General features: G+C 37.5%; 1 protein-coding gene across 3 annotated transcripts in view; it reads right to left on the reverse strand.

Moving 5' to 3' along the window:
* Window positions 1–2,517: 2,517 nt before the first annotated feature.
* The window catches only part of PLAG1 (PLAG1 zinc finger), a 41,721-nt gene continuing 27,269 nt past the window's right edge, over window positions 2,518–16,969 (reverse strand). For 2 of the 3 annotated variants that reach the window (XM_003420000.4, XM_064270423.1), the window contains exons 2-4: window positions 9,593–9,691; window positions 6,635–6,993; window positions 2,518–6,086 (exon numbers count right to left, since the gene is read on the reverse strand). In XM_003420000.4, coding sequence (XP_003420048.1) covers window positions 4,829–6,086; window positions 6,635–6,876 — 1,500 coding nt within the window. In that variant the 5' untranslated portion in view covers window positions 6,877–6,993; window positions 9,593–9,691 and the 3' untranslated portion in view covers window positions 2,518–4,828. The remainder of the gene's footprint in view (window positions 6,087–6,634; window positions 6,994–9,592; window positions 9,692–16,969) is intronic. The other variant, XM_010599529.3, reaches the window with a different exon arrangement.

Genomic DNA, 16,969 nt, shown 5'->3' on the forward strand with positions numbered 1-16,969 from the left:
TATTAAATCAAAGGGCTGTTCGTGACACAGAGCATGTTCTTCCCTCCACACCAGCTCATAAAGCCCATTTTTCATTTTCAGTTACAGTCACCTTGTGGACAAAAGCTGGGTTTGTTCTGGTAACATTTGCATGTCCAAGATTTCCTTTTGCAAGTGCACATGAATACATTGTGGTGGTGCAAAAGTTGGTTAATGACAAAATAAGTCACAGTATAAAAATATATTGTACACTTTTACACCTAATGCAGTCCTTTTTCTATGGATTAAAAAAAAACACACACACACACACAACTGAACAAGACAGAGAAGTTTGTAGCACCATGAAGAGTTGTATCCCAAGTTACATTAGCAGCATGATGCAACATAATATTGAAGGAGTGTTTCTGAGAAGATAAACATTCATTCTGGTTCATCTGTACCACTGAAGCTTATACGACAAAGTGTTTTATACATCAGCAATAGTTCTGTGTCATTTCTAGAGCTAGATAACTTATCAAAAGACACTGCCTTCCACCCTGGGAGGACTGAGAATGTAGAAGGGCCGATGGGTAAGCCAAGTGTGCCTTCACCAACGTAGGTAGTAGTATCTTGTTTCAGATGATCAAAAAAGAGCTCTGCATGGATCGCATGTGTAGTGCAAAACCACACAACACAATTTTATGTAGATCTATGTAATCACGACAGATAATCTGTGTTGTGGACATGCTGCCGACGGTGAGAAAAAAACAAGACAAACTCAGCTTTAGGCACTCACCTGTCAGAGACAGCAGTGTGCCATTGCTAATGAGGAATACACAACACTTAAAAGATCTCCTCCAACTTCACACGGACCTCAGTAGGCTAGAAGCAACTTGGGTGAACTGGTATATTTTAACTTACGTACTGGGAAGACAGTGTGTTTCGAGACGCGTAAACCTTGTAAAAAAATAAACCATTGAAAAACCTTATGAAAAGACACACACTGATTCTGTGCAATATAGCAAATTGATAAGAAAACACTGTAAAAATGTACCTGTTTAAAATACCATCTGCCGTTTTTGTACACAAAGCGTTATATATCAAAGGCCTACATATGTATCACCTAATGGCACTTGAAACAAATTATAAATCTTTAAAGGCATAACCTACAAGAAAAGTTTCTGTAAAGGTTTAGATTCATTTTGAAAGTGCTATATCTTGTAATATATGTAATATAGAGTTTGACCAAGCTCTATTAAAAAAAAAATATTGGCCTATAATATGTGTATTGCTCACTAGATGAATGATCCTGAAAATATGTACTCTTTAACATTCATTATTAGCTTAATAAAGCAATCAGCTCTGGCTCATGTTTCAGTCAGTATATGGTTTTTAAAAACCGCTACTGCCCAAATTAACACAATATATCACTATATCCCACAGATGCCTAGGAGTAATAAAGCACAGGCAACAAAAAGGCAAAAAATACACAGCTTGAGAGAAACAGTCAATAAAATTTAAAAGTTGCTCAAAGAGTGGTGCACAATCAGCCAGGTAAACTGAAGTTTAAAAAACTGAACTTGGTAATAGGATTTTAAAATAGAGTTTTAACAGTGACCAGTAACTATGAAGCTATTTGTATACATGAGCTGTTAACGTTGGTTACAGTGCTGACAGCCTCCCACACTCACACTTCCACGTCTGGTGACCTAATGTGGACACACCAGCGGAAGTGCAAACTGAATGAGGTCCAATATCTTGTCTGAGGTCCAAATTCTAAACTATTTTTTATCTAATGATAATCCCTTTTTTACCAAGCTAAGGCACTACCAACAATTTCAAGGATGATGACTCCGGCCACTGGAGCGGGAAAACGGCATTGGCAATAATCGTTTCTAGTCACACCTAGCTGACATAACAACACATGACAAGTTTTTCAGGGGAGGGAGGAGCCAATTCTGTGTTACATCCTTGTTAAAACATTGTGCAATTCAAATAAAATGAGTCTGCCTCATCTTTGATAGAAATTCTTTCAAAAAGTGTTGAGTTTAGTGACCACTAGAGTCAGTTTTAAAAAACAAATTAGCTAAATTCGTTCTTATTTTGAAGTGTTTTTTCAAGGCTGTGGGGCAGCAACAGGCAAAGAGGTGTACGCGTGAAAATTAAAGACTCCACACTTTTAACACTGATACCCTGAAAGATGTGCCTCCAAGTATTTAATTCCATTCAGGGCGAGAATTAGGCTTTAAAAAATTATATATATATACACATACGTGTGTGTGTGTGTGTGTATACATATACACACACACACACACACTACATACATACTTTCTTTTTTTCTTCACCATTCCCCATTTCCAAAATGCTTTATTTAATAAATCCTGGTACTTAAAAAAAAATTAGCAGTGAAATACAGCCTACTAAGGCCAATGTCTCAGTTCATTTATTTGACTTCTGTTTAAGCAAATTTTAGACAGAATAAAGCAGTGCCTTCCACACTTGCTATTTTTTTTATATTTTAAAGTAAGTTTTCTATATATTTGTGCTCTGTCACCAAACTTCTTTTATCTTTTTTTTTTTTTTTAATGGTGATTAAAGCAATATTGAACACTAATCATTCAACTAAAGATTCAGGTAAGCAATCTGTTTCACAGAAACTAAAGGAAGCTGTAATGAAGCAGAGCTAAACGTCTACTTTCAGAGCAAATATTCTCCTAACCAAAAGCTTAGGAGCAGTTTGAAAAATTTAAAAACGCATTTCCTTATTAATATATATAATTTTAATGCCTTTGGAACACGATTTTCATTATAAAATGTAATTTTTCATAATAAAATTTAAATACTTAAGTATAAAAACTACTGCTCCTAGGATTAAAAAAAAAAACAGGAGCATGATAAAGTATCAGGAGCCAAAACTCCTTGAGAGCAATTTTGATTCTATGAAGTGCGATACATATGTGTGTGTATATATATAGTGAAACCCCCATTTACATTATTACAATTTACATTTCTCCACAAATTATACTATCCCCAAATCTTTTAAATAATGTTTTATATTCAGTAATATGCACTCATTTTTAGAAATTCTTGGTAAACATCTCAATCTGCAGTGATAATTGGCCCTATAAAAGGAAAAAAAAAAAAAAAGCTTCCATATAGGGCTAATGAGTGCTCAGAAATATTTTTCTTTCATGTTTTCTTTTTTAAAGAGATATATACTCTTCAATAAACCTCCTCCCCTGCCCACCCCCCGACAGACAAGGTCCTAAAATAAGGTGTTAATAAGTGCTTAATATGTTTCTTAGGTTGATGTACATACTGAAACTTAGAAAGGCTATAATAATTTGACCTTGGAGAAGATTATGGCAGTTGTCTAACATGAGGAAAGCCCATAATAACCATTTTACTCAGTGAACAAAATATTCTTGAGTGTTATTTTTACATTAACTAAGACACTGCATGTTTTACTTCATCTCCCCTCTACAAATTCAACTGATTTGCAACATTCCCACCATTTCCCAGAGATGTGTAAAAGTGGGGTCTTACTGTATGTATTTTTAGTCATTTAAAACTTTGTGGTATTTCCTCAAATAGTCTCCTAATGCATTTCACTTTAAATTTTCCATCCGAAAACTGCAAGGGCAGATGAATTAACACTGAATAAGAAAGATACCCTGCATGTGGCAGGGCTGTTTTTGTTTTCTGCTTTTGGCTGTTAAGGCGACGAAAGCATAGTAGTGGATTCAGCAGGAAGCGATGTAAGCAATGTGCTTTTACTTTTTCTCTAAAGAACCCGGCTTTCAGTCCTACCGACAAGGAGATGTAATTCCTAGCAGGTCTCCAAGTTTAACGGTGGAACTCACATCTATGTTACTGCTCAGGTGTCTATCACATGATACAGGCAGAGACAAACACACCCAAGCCTTGTAGTTCCACCCTGGCTCTCAGATTCCTGACTAACTGTGGACTGACAACCGAATACAAAATTTCTATCCGCACTTGACCAATCCTTTGGCTGTGGAAGGTGGAAACGATTAGAGAGCGCTACACATTGACTCTGAAGACTCCAATGCCATACACTGTTAATCTTATTAAATGGAAAGACAGCAAGTTAGGAAGGTTGAAACATGGCAAAACATACTGTGTACTAATTGAAGGTCAACTATTAGGTAGCATGCAATGCCGTGTCTCCCTTATTAGAAGTCTCATTTTTTTTTTTCCTATAAATACTGATGCTTTGTGTTTAGGTTTGTTTTTTCCTCATGTGCTCGTAATAAGGACAGCAAATATTTTAGCCAGACAATAGCAAGTCTTCAAAATATACTGACCTGAAATTATGATACACCTAGGAAAAGGTGTTATCTCCCAAACTGGATTCTTACTTCACCTGAAACACTTGATTACAAATCAATTTAGAGACTAGTAAAAAATTTTTAAACTCTCTGGTTATTCATATAAATTTTATAAAATTTACATTCTTTGTAAAATCTTTAAATGAGCCAAATGTCAAAAGCTGGAGCCATTGTTCCTGGACAAAAATTAAAATGTTAAGGTCTAAATGTAATCTGAACATGGGATTTATCAAACTTTACTAATAACAATGGCTTTCCTATATGAAAAAAAATAAAATGACTTTAAAATATGACAATTGGCAGTGAATTAGGACAAAATACCCAGGTAAACATAACTGAACACAAATGGTTCTGAAGCTCATTCAAAAAGCTAATTTCTCTTTTATACTGGCTTAATGGAAACCGTGCTATACAAAAGCGGAACCTTTGATGTTGTCTTAAAGTAGGCACTAAAATAAAAACGGTCATCTAAGGCAGGACTGCACGTATACTTCTGAGATAAATCCACATCCAGGATCCTACTGGAAAGCCTGATGGAAACGTGGCAGGGTGGTGCTTGTGCTTAAGCTACTGGTAAAGGCTGCGGACAGAGAGTGCAGAGACCCGAGGCCTATAGTGCTGGCCGGGTCCTGCAGATCCTGTGTCTGTGGGGGCAGCTGAGACACAGAAGAATGTGCTTCTTCCTGGGAATAGCTCATTCCAAGGCTCCCCACTGATATAGGATTATAGGGTGGACCATTTAATGGTATGAAATTAAACAACTGAGAAAAATCCAACGCTGGTGTGTTGAGGGGATCACTAATAGAAATAGAGCTTTTTGACAGGGAGAGCTCCCCTGCGCCATCATCTAGGGGCCCAATTTGAGGATCCAACCCAAGTTTAGATGACGATGCTTGGGAATCCTGGGATGAGGAGGGCACGCCGCCTTGTAACTCCATCAGGTAACTCTCAATTTCCCCCTTTAATGGCTGTTCTTTTTCAGGAATAGAAATTGCATATGAGGTAGAACTGAAGGGATATTTGAAAGAAAGGTGGTGAGAAGGATGAACAGCATCCATGTCTATTGGGCATGTCATTCCTAAAGGTAAAGTTGTGATCATTTGGTGGGCAGATCCTGAACTCTGCATGGACTGAAACGGAGTGTTGTAGAGGTTTAACTGCAAAGTGTTTGCGAATGGCTTTGACAACAGTTCGCTGGAAGGTAAGGACATCACTGGAAGTAGCTCATCTTTTATAGGCACAGAAACATTGCAGGTAAATGGATCCAGAAAATCCACGGGTTCTGTTTTGACTTTCAGAAGTTCTTGATTGTGACTCTTTTTCATATGTCGAGTCAGGTGGTCCTTCCGTCCGAATCTCTGTGCACAGTACTGACAGAGGAAGTCCTTCCTTCCAGTGTGCACTACCATGTGCCGGCGGACATCCTTCCGGGTGTAGAACCGGCGGTCACAATGCTCGCACTGGTGCTTCTTCTCTTTCACCCCTCCAGACGACTTGCCCGCGTGAGACTTAAGGTGCTCCAGAAGCACTCCTGTACTTTCAAAAGTCTGCAAACACACCTTGCAGGTGAGGTCACCACTGGTTGCTGCATGCAAGGCCAAGTGACGCTTAAACCCGAGCTTGGTATTGTAGTTTTTGCCGCATTCTTCACACTTAAACGTCTCTTTGTTAGGGTCATGTGTATGTAGGTGATTCTTCAGATGATCTTTTCGGTGAAACATTTTCTCACAATAATTACACTTGTGCGTTTTCTCAGGAGAATGAGTGGCCATGTGCCTTTAAACACAGATACATTCTGTAAGTAATTATTACGACAAAAATGGCAATGTATGCACTTCTCAAATGGAAGCTAAACTACTATGCTACAACAGAATTCCCTTAACAATGGAAACTTTTTAACTTACAGTACACCACAAGGATGGTTAACATACCTAAACATTGCAAAACCTGAGTCATTTAAGTTGCCACTTTAGTTTTCGCTGGTTTTTATCTATCATTACAAAAGCAAGTGTGCAAGACTGAATATACTCACGCAAATGTCCATAACCACAAATTCTCAGCTCCTACCCTTTCCTTGTAGTCATGTCTTTGTACAAATGGAAATTCTACTCTCATTAAGCATTTTATTTAAAAAAAAATTCAAAGCAACTAACACAGAAAAGCAGGTGGTTTAGAATACTAAACACGAGCCAATGTCTATCTACTTAACATTTCTTCTCTGCAAATCAACTAAAAAATGTGTATACAAATACATACGTTTACAATGGCTTAAAATGGCCAACATAATAGAAAATATAATCTGAAAGACAAATAGAGTTGAATACCTTTGTAATTTGTACTTAGAAACAAAGGCCTTGGTGCAGTCTTGTTGTATGCACTTGTAGGGCCTCTCTCCTGTGTGAGAGTAGGAGTGGACCTTTAATTTCTCAACACTGTTAAAGGCCTTGTCACACAGTTGGCAAGGGAAGTTTTTTCTTGGTTTGGTTTCACCACGCTTACGTTTCCCTGAAGGGACTTTCTGGGTATCTCTCACTTCTGACAAGTCACCAGGAATGACAGTGGCCATCGCAGCCTAAACCAGGCCTTCTTGTTGGACACTTGGGAACTGCCCAACTCCACTAAATGATTTAGCTTTAGGTGGCTTCTCAAGTCTCATGTGGTCGTAAAAGAAAGCAAAAAGGGACTGGAAAAAAAAATAAGAAACAACTAGTTTGTAACTAAACTTAATTTTTAAAAATTTTATTTGCTTTGTGATGCTTTTGAATTAAAAAAGAAACCATAAAACTGATTCAGCTGGTCTAATGTAATATCTGTAGGTTTCTTTAAACTTGTCAAAATACACATAAATGCATTGCTCAGGATGAACAGTTCACACATACCCCAGAATTTCACCTGAAAGGTGTTGTACTTCATGATAGCAGTAGTGACTTAGGCAACACTCAGGAAACATGAAAACTCAACACTAGAAGTGGCATCGTTAAGCTTCAACTTTCACAAGAGATTAGAAAACATGAATCTGACTAAAACCAAAAAATATTTCAGCAAATATCTTAATGTCTAAAATGATTTTAATTAGTGTACATCAGTTCTAGTCATATTCTGCGCCATGGGAAAATACAGATAACTGACAACTCTTTTAGGCACCTTGTGGACTGACGAGCCCAAGGAAGGAGTTCTTAACGCACTGACACGAGAGGCCTGAAAGAGTTGAACACACCACCCAGAGTGAAAATTTACCCTTTATACAGCATCACCACACCCAGAGGGCCCTGTGAATGCAAGTGTAGAAAGGGTTTATCTTCCTAAGAGATATGCACCCTTGAATGGCAAAACCTTCTGATGTTTTATTAGGTGAGGATCATGGCTCCTTGTCATGCTGAGGGAGGGATTTGCTTGAAGTAATTTTCTTCAGCATTTTTCATGTTACAGAAGACCATTATGTTCACCAGGCATGCTAAGGTTACTTGATAAACCAGAGAGAGCCTTGAGGCCTCCCCAAGAGCTGCGGGGGTCGGGGTTCTGACACACCTGCAACGCCCATGCTGCACTCGAGGTGGGAGTTTTGGCTTAAAGCACAATATCTAGGCAAGAACACAATACTACAGAGGTGTTTCGGATTGGTCAAAAGGGTTTTAATTCATTATCAGTGTTTGTGAGAAAGAATGAACTGTACAGTAAATGGAATGCTTTTTTAAACAAAAATTTTAAGGTCAAATTGAACCCTCTGAAAATTCTTAGACAAGAGATAGTTTTATCGACGTTATTTCTCAGAAGAAGAAAACCAACTCCCCAAAGATCCAACTGAGAGAAGAGTTAAGACTCTTCAAGCCTTGTAAATGTTAGTCCAGTAGTGCACTTCTAAGAGGCCACAGAAATGATAATACCTGCAACCTCTTCAAAAATATCTGATTTTTAAATTGAAAACTACTATAAAATCAATTGGATTTTTCATCATATTACATATTTAGAAAAAAATAAAAACCAACTTCTTTATATCACTTGCGGTTTGCATTAGATTGATACTTGCCTTCACAAGGTAGGTCTGTTATACGGACTTTCTTTCACAGATTCCATTTAAACTTTTGCAGGGGTCTAAAAGTGCTGGGCTACTACCCAAGAGGCTGGCCAATTAAAGCCACCCAGGGCCCTCAGAAGACAGGTCTGGTGATCTGCTTCTTAAAGGTCACAGCCTTGAAAACCCAATGGAGCGGTTCTAGTCTGCACACATGGGGTCGTCCTGAGTCAGAGCTTTCTCGATGGCAACTAACAACAAACCAGCCCTTTAAATTATCCACATTTTTGTAAAATTAAGTGTATATTACAATAAATCCTCCTATAGTGTTTTGATGCAGAGGTTGTCACTAAACAGGCAAAAGAGAGCAATTATCTGCTCATTAGACTGAAGTAGTAAATAAGACATATGGATAAGTTAATCAGTATTTATTTCAACTGTGGTTTCTTCCTCAGTAGGCAGATAACGGCATGGCCTTTGTACTGTCAAAATTATCTAAACACTCCCCACTTCTAGTTTAAAAGTGACATTAATACAATTAATCCAACTCCCTGCCTCCCTCAGAAATATCTACACAGCTAGCTATTCTGCTATTGCCTAATGACATTAAACTGGTAGAAAGCATTCTGCCAAGGCAGGAAAAAAAATTAATGTTGATGATTTGATTTCCTAATATGATCCTTTTATTCACCTATTTAGAACATTGTGGGAAACAAGCTGATAAAATTTCTCAATTGCAAAATCAACACAAAACACAGTTTCTAAATTCCTATATATAGGTAATATCTGAAAATATTTCAAAGACTGGTCATATCTGTTATTATTGTGTTACAAGATCCAACCATACTGGGCAGAGAATTCCAGTTGAAAAAAATGATGATTTCTAAGTTACTGAAAAAGATGTACTAAAAGCGCACCATGAAACAATATGCAAACACCTGATTACATTAAACTTGATGACACTCAATATGAAGTAACAAATGAATTCTGTTACCTTTGGATGTACATACTGAGCAATGAAGAACGGCACTGATTTCAAATATTACACTTTTCTGAGACCAGCTGAAATTTTTTCATGGCTAATGATATGTCTTTATCTTTACATATTACAAAACTCAAATTAGTTATCATAGGTGCTTTTAAAACTGTAGGATAAACATAAGGTTGAGAGTTCAACATCTAATAAGAGACTACATTCATAATATGTATATCCCTCAAACACTTTAAAGGCATACACACAGAACAGCAGTGATTTCTCTTCAATGCATACCTGATGGCAGGTGGAAAAAGTCTCAGACTTTGATCTTAGCCAGTCCCACTGACTCTTTGTGGAAGAGAGCAGAATCCAGTCCTTCCCATTTTGGCCAATCTGGGAAACAAAAAATAAGAATGGACTATACTCTAAATGGAACCAGTGTGTAAACGATGGAAAATAAAGGATAAAAGAATTGCAATTTCATGGCACATGCTTACATTCCAGATTCTGCTGATGAGTCATGCATTAATTTTCACCAACTGCATATTCTTATTAGTTCTAAGCACATTTATATGACCAAACAAATGCAGAAATAAAAAGTAAAATAGTATTACCTAGATTAATGGCAATCTGTGATGCTGAATGACTCCCCACTTCTTTCCCAAATTTTATTTATTCATTTTTTTTAAATCTAACTTGCCTACTATGAGAAATGAGTGTTAGGATTACTGCTTGTAAACCTCATCAAAACATCATTTAGCTGAATAATGTTAAGGAAGAGACACAGAAAGTTCTCTGAGAGTTCATCTGAAAGCTCACCAGAAAACAACAGAGTCCTGATGGAAGTACTCACTCCCACACTGCACATGCTTGTGCAACTCGGGCTCCTCTGAGCCTCACTTTTGTTACCTGCAATACCTGCCAATTTACTTTTCAGAATGCTGCAAGGACTGTTGAGATGTAGCAACAACTCAGTACTCTTCTGGTTTCAAAAACATGCAAGGGAAGTTAAGTATAGGTTTGTGATAGGAGAAGGGGGTGTTATTAGGAAGAAACCATCACTTGGTTTAAGAGATCACTGTTGCAAAATGTTAAACTACCTTAAAAATGCCTGTTAACAGCATGATCTTTAGTAGACTAAAACACGCATAGAAACAACTTATTAATAATTCTTTTAAAAAATAATTCTTGATTCTAGAAGTAAACATGAAAACAATACTGGTTAAAAGGCAGAACAACCTAGAATTATCTGTTACAGAGATGACAGGGCATGAGAGATAAATAACCTCTGAATATCTTAATGATGAACTATTCAGAAATCATGATTATAAGAACTTGAAATATATATAATTTTAATATGTTGTAATAAGAATCATATACATATACACGTACATTACATGCATACATATATATATCGCAAAGCCACCGAGTCGATTATATCTCAAAGCCACCGAGTCGATTTCAACTCACAGGGCCCCTAAAGGACAGAGTAGAACTGCTCCACAGGATTTCCACGGCTGTAAATCTTTAGGGAAGCAGACTGCCACATCTTTCTCCTGTGGAGAGGCTGGAAGTTGGTGGATTGGAACTACTGCCCTTTCAGTTAGCAGCTAAGCAGTAACTTAACCACTGCACCACTAGGGCTCTTACGTGTACACACACACACCCCGAATAGTTAAAATAACAAAAGAATTAAAAATGACGGTTAAATAAAAATAATTTTAAAGTTCTAAACAGAAATCTAATAACTTCCCCTGAAATCTAATCTTCACATACTTTAAGAATTTGATGATGCATAAATATTTAATAGAGGACATTCAAGCATCATTAAAAAATACTAATGGGTATATTTGAAAGCAGCAGCATTATTCTCGTATTTCAAAGGAGAAGAAAAATGAAAATTTAGAGCAATAAAAGATACTTAAAAAGTTACAGCCAAAGCTCTATTCTTCTGTAAAGCACAGGGCATGCATAAAAATGGAAGAACTGGATTCTGCACATTAAAGTTGCAAAACAATAAAATTAACTTGGTAAATACTTACTTGCCCAGGGCACATAATGAGTTTTGGGTAGGGTTAATTAAGAATGGGAAGTTTGTGTATTATGTTATTTTAATCACATAAATACCTGACAAATGTAGAGTGTTTTCATCGCTATTTCCTCCCTGGAAGTCAAGGAGCCCGAGAGGTGGAGGGCAGTTACCATCATTGCCATTTTAGAGGTGAGAAGTTCGGGGAAGCTGAACAACTTGACAGCACATATGATACAGTCAAGAAAAAGCCTATGCCTGAATGCTCCTACTTCACTCCTTCGTCTACCATACTCTGTGAGAAGTGCAGGTTAGCCAACCAGCTTGCAAGGGGATGAATTTTTATTATACTTAAAAGACAAGACTAGTGGACAGTGGCTATTTTCTCTATTAGAGCTGCAATCCCCCAAAAGGAAACAAATATAAGACTTCTTAAAAAGTTTCTTCTACTCAGTTTATAAAACAGATTTTAAATAATTCAAATAATAGTTAAAATAATAACTAGTATGTCTGCGTGAATAATTAGAAAAAAAAATCTAAAACCAAACTTGACTAATAATAAATTGATATTTTTTCTTTCTTACTGACAAATATAAATACATAAATATAAATTTTACTGCATCTCAAATATATTCACAAAATTTCTCTTTGTTTACTGTTAAATGGCATTTTATAATAAAATACTTTAGAGTCTAGGTATTTCAATGTAGTTTAAAATTGCGTATCTTGCTTTGAGATAGCCCAATAATCTACAAATTACCCCTGCTATATATTTTATTTTACAGCCTGAAATAAGATAATAAATAAAACCATCCTTTTCATTCATTTTACCAAAAACCTAATTCCAAAGTCATGGTGACTTTTCCCTAAACGCAACCTAGTGATTGTGAGTTCTGATGAGTTAACGAATATTTTAAAGGACTGCTAATTTTTTACCAAAACAAAGGAAACCAGGGGATGGTTAGAGTTAATTATTATTTGGCTTAATATAATACACACAGAAAAACATGCAGAGTTTTTATTTATGTAATCCTAACTAAAATGTTAAAATTATTTGTATACTCTTTTATAGGATTAAGGAAAAACTTTTTAAAAGTACCAAGACTACTATTCTGAAAAGTTTGCAGCACACCTTTTTTCTTAAATAATTTATCAAGGATTGATTACTATGCTTTTCAAGTGATGAAAGTTCTTCTTTGCCTTGGTCTGCAGAATTGTGAAGCAAGATAACAAATGTACATATACCCATTTCAAATCACTCTAAGAAGAAACAGCACTTCAGAAGACTCCTCCAGTTTTTCTGGTACCAAAACAAGCATTTTTTTCCAGGGCAACTTTGCATGCACAGAAACAAAGGGAATGTTGTGCGTGTGTGCACACATATGGGTTTATCTCTCTCTGTTTTACATTCTAAAACAGTGACCCACACATTAAAACAAGAAAAAGGAATCATACACATCAGAGGGTCTAACAGGCCTGCACTGAGACTGTTCATCTATTTTAAATTCCATAGTTCTGATATTCATTTCTGCAAACAGGTATACATTTTTTATAACACTTACCTGCATCGATAATTCTTTCGTATTTAAATTAAAAGTCAAATATATACTTTTCTAATTCAGAGCAAGTGATATTGATAATCACATCTTTATTCTTTTACGTTAATCATAAAACACCATTAGTAAAAAATTCAGAAAATGTCAACATTTGCTTAAAACAGGCTCTTCATATGTAGCAAATAAGGTGGGTTGCTAAAGGAAATTTACCAGTAGTTAATACTTTAATGTGTATAAAGCACAATAAAACAAAAGAAAACAAAAAACTATTGCCATTGAGTCGATTCTGTTTCATAACAACCCTACAGGACAGAGGAGAGCTGCCCCCATAGGGTTTCCAAGGCTGTAACCTTTACAGAAGCAAATTATCACATCTTTCTCCCTAGGAATGGCTGGTGGGTTCGAACTGCTGAGCTTTAGGTTAGCAGCCAAGCACTTAACCACTGCGCCACCAGGGTTCTTTTATAAAACATAATCAAAGCCCACTGCCTCGAGTTGATTCTGACTCATAGAGACCCTACAGGACAGAGGAGAACTGCCCCATCAGGTTTCCAGGGTTGTAAATCTTTGTGGAAGCAGACTGCCACATCTTTCTCTCCTGGAGCAGGTGGGGGGTTTGAACCTCCATCCCTTCAGTTAGCAGTCAAATGCCCCAACCACTGCACCACCAGGGCTCCACAAAGCACAACAGAGCTTTGAATAACGTGAAGATGGTCAATCCTGAGGCAAGGGCAACCACACATTTAAGAACACTTTTTTAAACAACATCAATGATTCTGAATGATAATTTGGAAATTTTTACAGCACTCGATCTCCATAAAAAAAATCACTGACTAGAGAAGAATTAAAAAAAACTCTTGAAACTATTAAAACTTGAGAGGATTAAAAACAGACGGCAGGCAGCACAGGGCAGGGGCCCTGTCAGGCTTACTCACTGCTGTTTCCCACAAAAGGCAGTGAACTAATTGTTGAGCAAATGAAAAAAAAAATTAGAAAAAACCCCGCAACTGTTTACCAGCACCACAATGAACTCAAGGCCTGCTCAGTCACTCAGGTGGACATGCGGCAGAATATAAACAATCCATATTCAAGTCAAAACCAATGCAGGTGGATGCGATTTGGCCCAATAATCGAAATACGCCAATAGGTATTTTTTGAATCCTAACAGCTATCTGTAAAGTCTTCAGTTAAAACAACAGCGATTATAATAAAAAAAGATGTCTAAAATACTTGTTTTGCCTCAGAAAACAAGCATTCTTTGACTGACATAGTACAACGTCGGTGGTATCAATCAGCCCCCATTCCTGGTGCCTGTACTCCAGGGGGCACGGAGCAGGAAGGATGGCCAGATGGTCAGAGGGTTAAATGGGCTGCTGATCCCCAGAACAGAAAGGCCACCTGCTCAGAAGCAGGAGGCAGGCCAAGAGCCACCTGTCCAAGCAGGCACTCAGAGAACTTACTCTATACCCAGAATAATGAAAATTACAACATTTATTTTCCTATGTTAGATGTCATGGCTAACTAAAATAAGTAAAAAATAAGGATAGATTTTTTTAAGTTAGCATACTTGGTATTTTCAACTTATTTTGAGCAAGCCATTATAATGTAATTCTAGGATAACCCTTTTGAAACTTACCATAGAAATTAGCCTTACTGATATTTACAAATGTCTTATATTCAATATATAAAAGTTAGAGAAATGAAGGGAAAGAGCAGACCTATTTGTTTTTAAGAATACAAACAAACCAAAGCTTCCAAAATGGAACCAACAAATTCCAACATCAGTTCTTTTATCTGTCCAATTAAAACCAGCTGCCATCTAGTCAGTTCCGACGCACGGTGATCTCGCGTGTGTCAGAGGAGAACTGTGCTCTACAGGGTTTTCGGTGGCTTATTTTTCAGGCCTTTCTTCTGAAGCACCTCTGGGTAGACATGAACTTCCAGTCTTCCAGTTAGCCACTGACTGCACCAACCATTTGCACCACCCAGGGACTCCCTTTATACAATCAGAATGTCCTTTTTGGCTACCTTGAACCTGGGTCTAGCTACTTAAGTTTTCTAGCATACCCAGAGAGGGAATGAGTAGATAAGCTGATGAAAATGGAATAGTAAAGCAAATTTTATCTTTCAATCCTGAAATATTTTCCTTGGTTAATTAATTTTATTGAGCAAAAATGTCATGTTAGGATAAAAAAATTTTCTTCTCTTTTAATGATCTGTAACTTAGAAGCTAGAATTCCATTTTATCCACCATGTGGGGGATGTTTTCCCTATGACTATAAATTCTTCACAAAATAAATGAAAAATACAGATCAGCGGTACACCAGGGTATTTTTTCCCTTTACACAAGGTAATTAAAATAGGAAATGAGACAGGAATTGTGCAAAAGGGAAGGAGTGATGCCTGAGAGGGAGCAAAGAACCGCCAACTGTATCTGAATACGAGGTAAGACTGCTTAATCAACATTTTAACTATTTTTAGAGATTTTCTTTGGCTTTTTTTTTGTATACAGCATTTCCAAAATACTGGTACTCTGGCTAGGGTCATAAAGTAGGTAGCTCACAGGTCAGCTCAATCTGAAAATCACATACATCCTAAATTGTGATGAGTTCTTTGTTTTTATCACCACTAACCACTCAAATTTCTGGGGGTACAACAAAAATGTTTGACACCAGCTATACACTGAAGGACCCTACACATTTGGAGGACAGATTATGATTAGCTGCCCAAAAAGTGCTTTTAAAATCATGAGTACAGGGTAACCCAGGTTTCATGTCTGAACTTGCCAGTGCCGAAACTGAATTTGTCTATAAATCAAAAGGAAAGACAGAAATCAGCACACGTGATAATGGAAGTGATAAGAAAGTTAGTTATAAAAGCTCACGCAGAGAATTAGTTTTAAGCCATCTGAAAGTAAAGTACACTTTAGATATGGGCTTGTACTATGATATAAACCAAACAAACGCTCTGCCACTGAGTCAATTCGGACCCAAAGTGGCCCCACAGGATTTCTGTAAATCTCTACAGGAGCAGGGTGCCCCATCTTTCTCCTGAGGAGCCACTGGTAGTTTCGAACTGCCGACCTTCTGGAAAGCAGTCCAGCACTTTAACCACTGCGCCACCAGGACTCCTTTGTACTACTATGGTATACAACCTGATATAAATGTTCTCAAGTCTGGGTGCTGATTCTTGAGCAGCACTAAAAAATGTAGTGAAAACAGAATCCACATCCAGTCAAGGGTCCACGTGTACTATCAATCTGTCCTCCCTAAGAGAAACCCATGTGGTTGTCCAGGATACAACTGCTCTGGAAACAACCACTTCTATTAGAGTTGAAGATCAATAGGATCATTTCTAAACAAAACTGTCAAGTCAGAGATGCCGTTCCCTCCATCCATCTCCTGAGGTCCCCTGTGCTCCCAGCCTTCACGATCAGAAGAGATTTGATATTTATATTACTTGGCTGATTCTACTTGAGTGAGAATGAACTTCAAAGCCTGACCACTAAAGCCTTTCATCCCTAATGTGAACTGGGAAGCTCTTCTTGAAATAATCTGCCTGCCCTGTCTTTCCCTCCGGACTATAAAGCCATCTCTGGAGAGACTATTACTCACCTGTATACCTCCAGCATCTTACAGTGCCCTGGCAAAGAGGAGGCGTGTCAGAAATATTTGTTGAATGGAACTTTAGTCCCTTTAAAGGAATTTCATGAATCACAACAAGTAGGAAAACATGTTTTGGGGTTCTTGAAATCTCAAGTCGGTTACAAAGCAAGCTCAGAAGACAAGCCCCATAGAACTAAATCGTTAGTCAGTCTTAGGGGAGGGGAAGTCTGGAGGTCAGGGAGCAACACAACCATCTGGGAGTCCTACTGTTTCTGAGTCCCAGGGAGGGTCTCCGGAAGCTAGGTGGACTCGGGGCCCGCAGGTGACATGCAAACGTGAGACAAGCCTGGATGGCACTCAGTTGGCCTGAGGTTCAGAACATTTCTGCTTTCAAATATACTATTCCACAGCTCCGTTGATCTGTACTGATTATGATTTATCATTTAGAAATAGCCCATGAAGTTTTATGGAAAAGAGAAAG

Source organism: Loxodonta africana, chromosome 18 (assembly GCF_030014295.1).
Source record: "Loxodonta africana isolate mLoxAfr1 chromosome 18, mLoxAfr1.hap2, whole genome shotgun sequence".
NCBI lineage: Eukaryota > Metazoa > Chordata > Mammalia > Proboscidea > Elephantidae > Loxodonta > Loxodonta africana.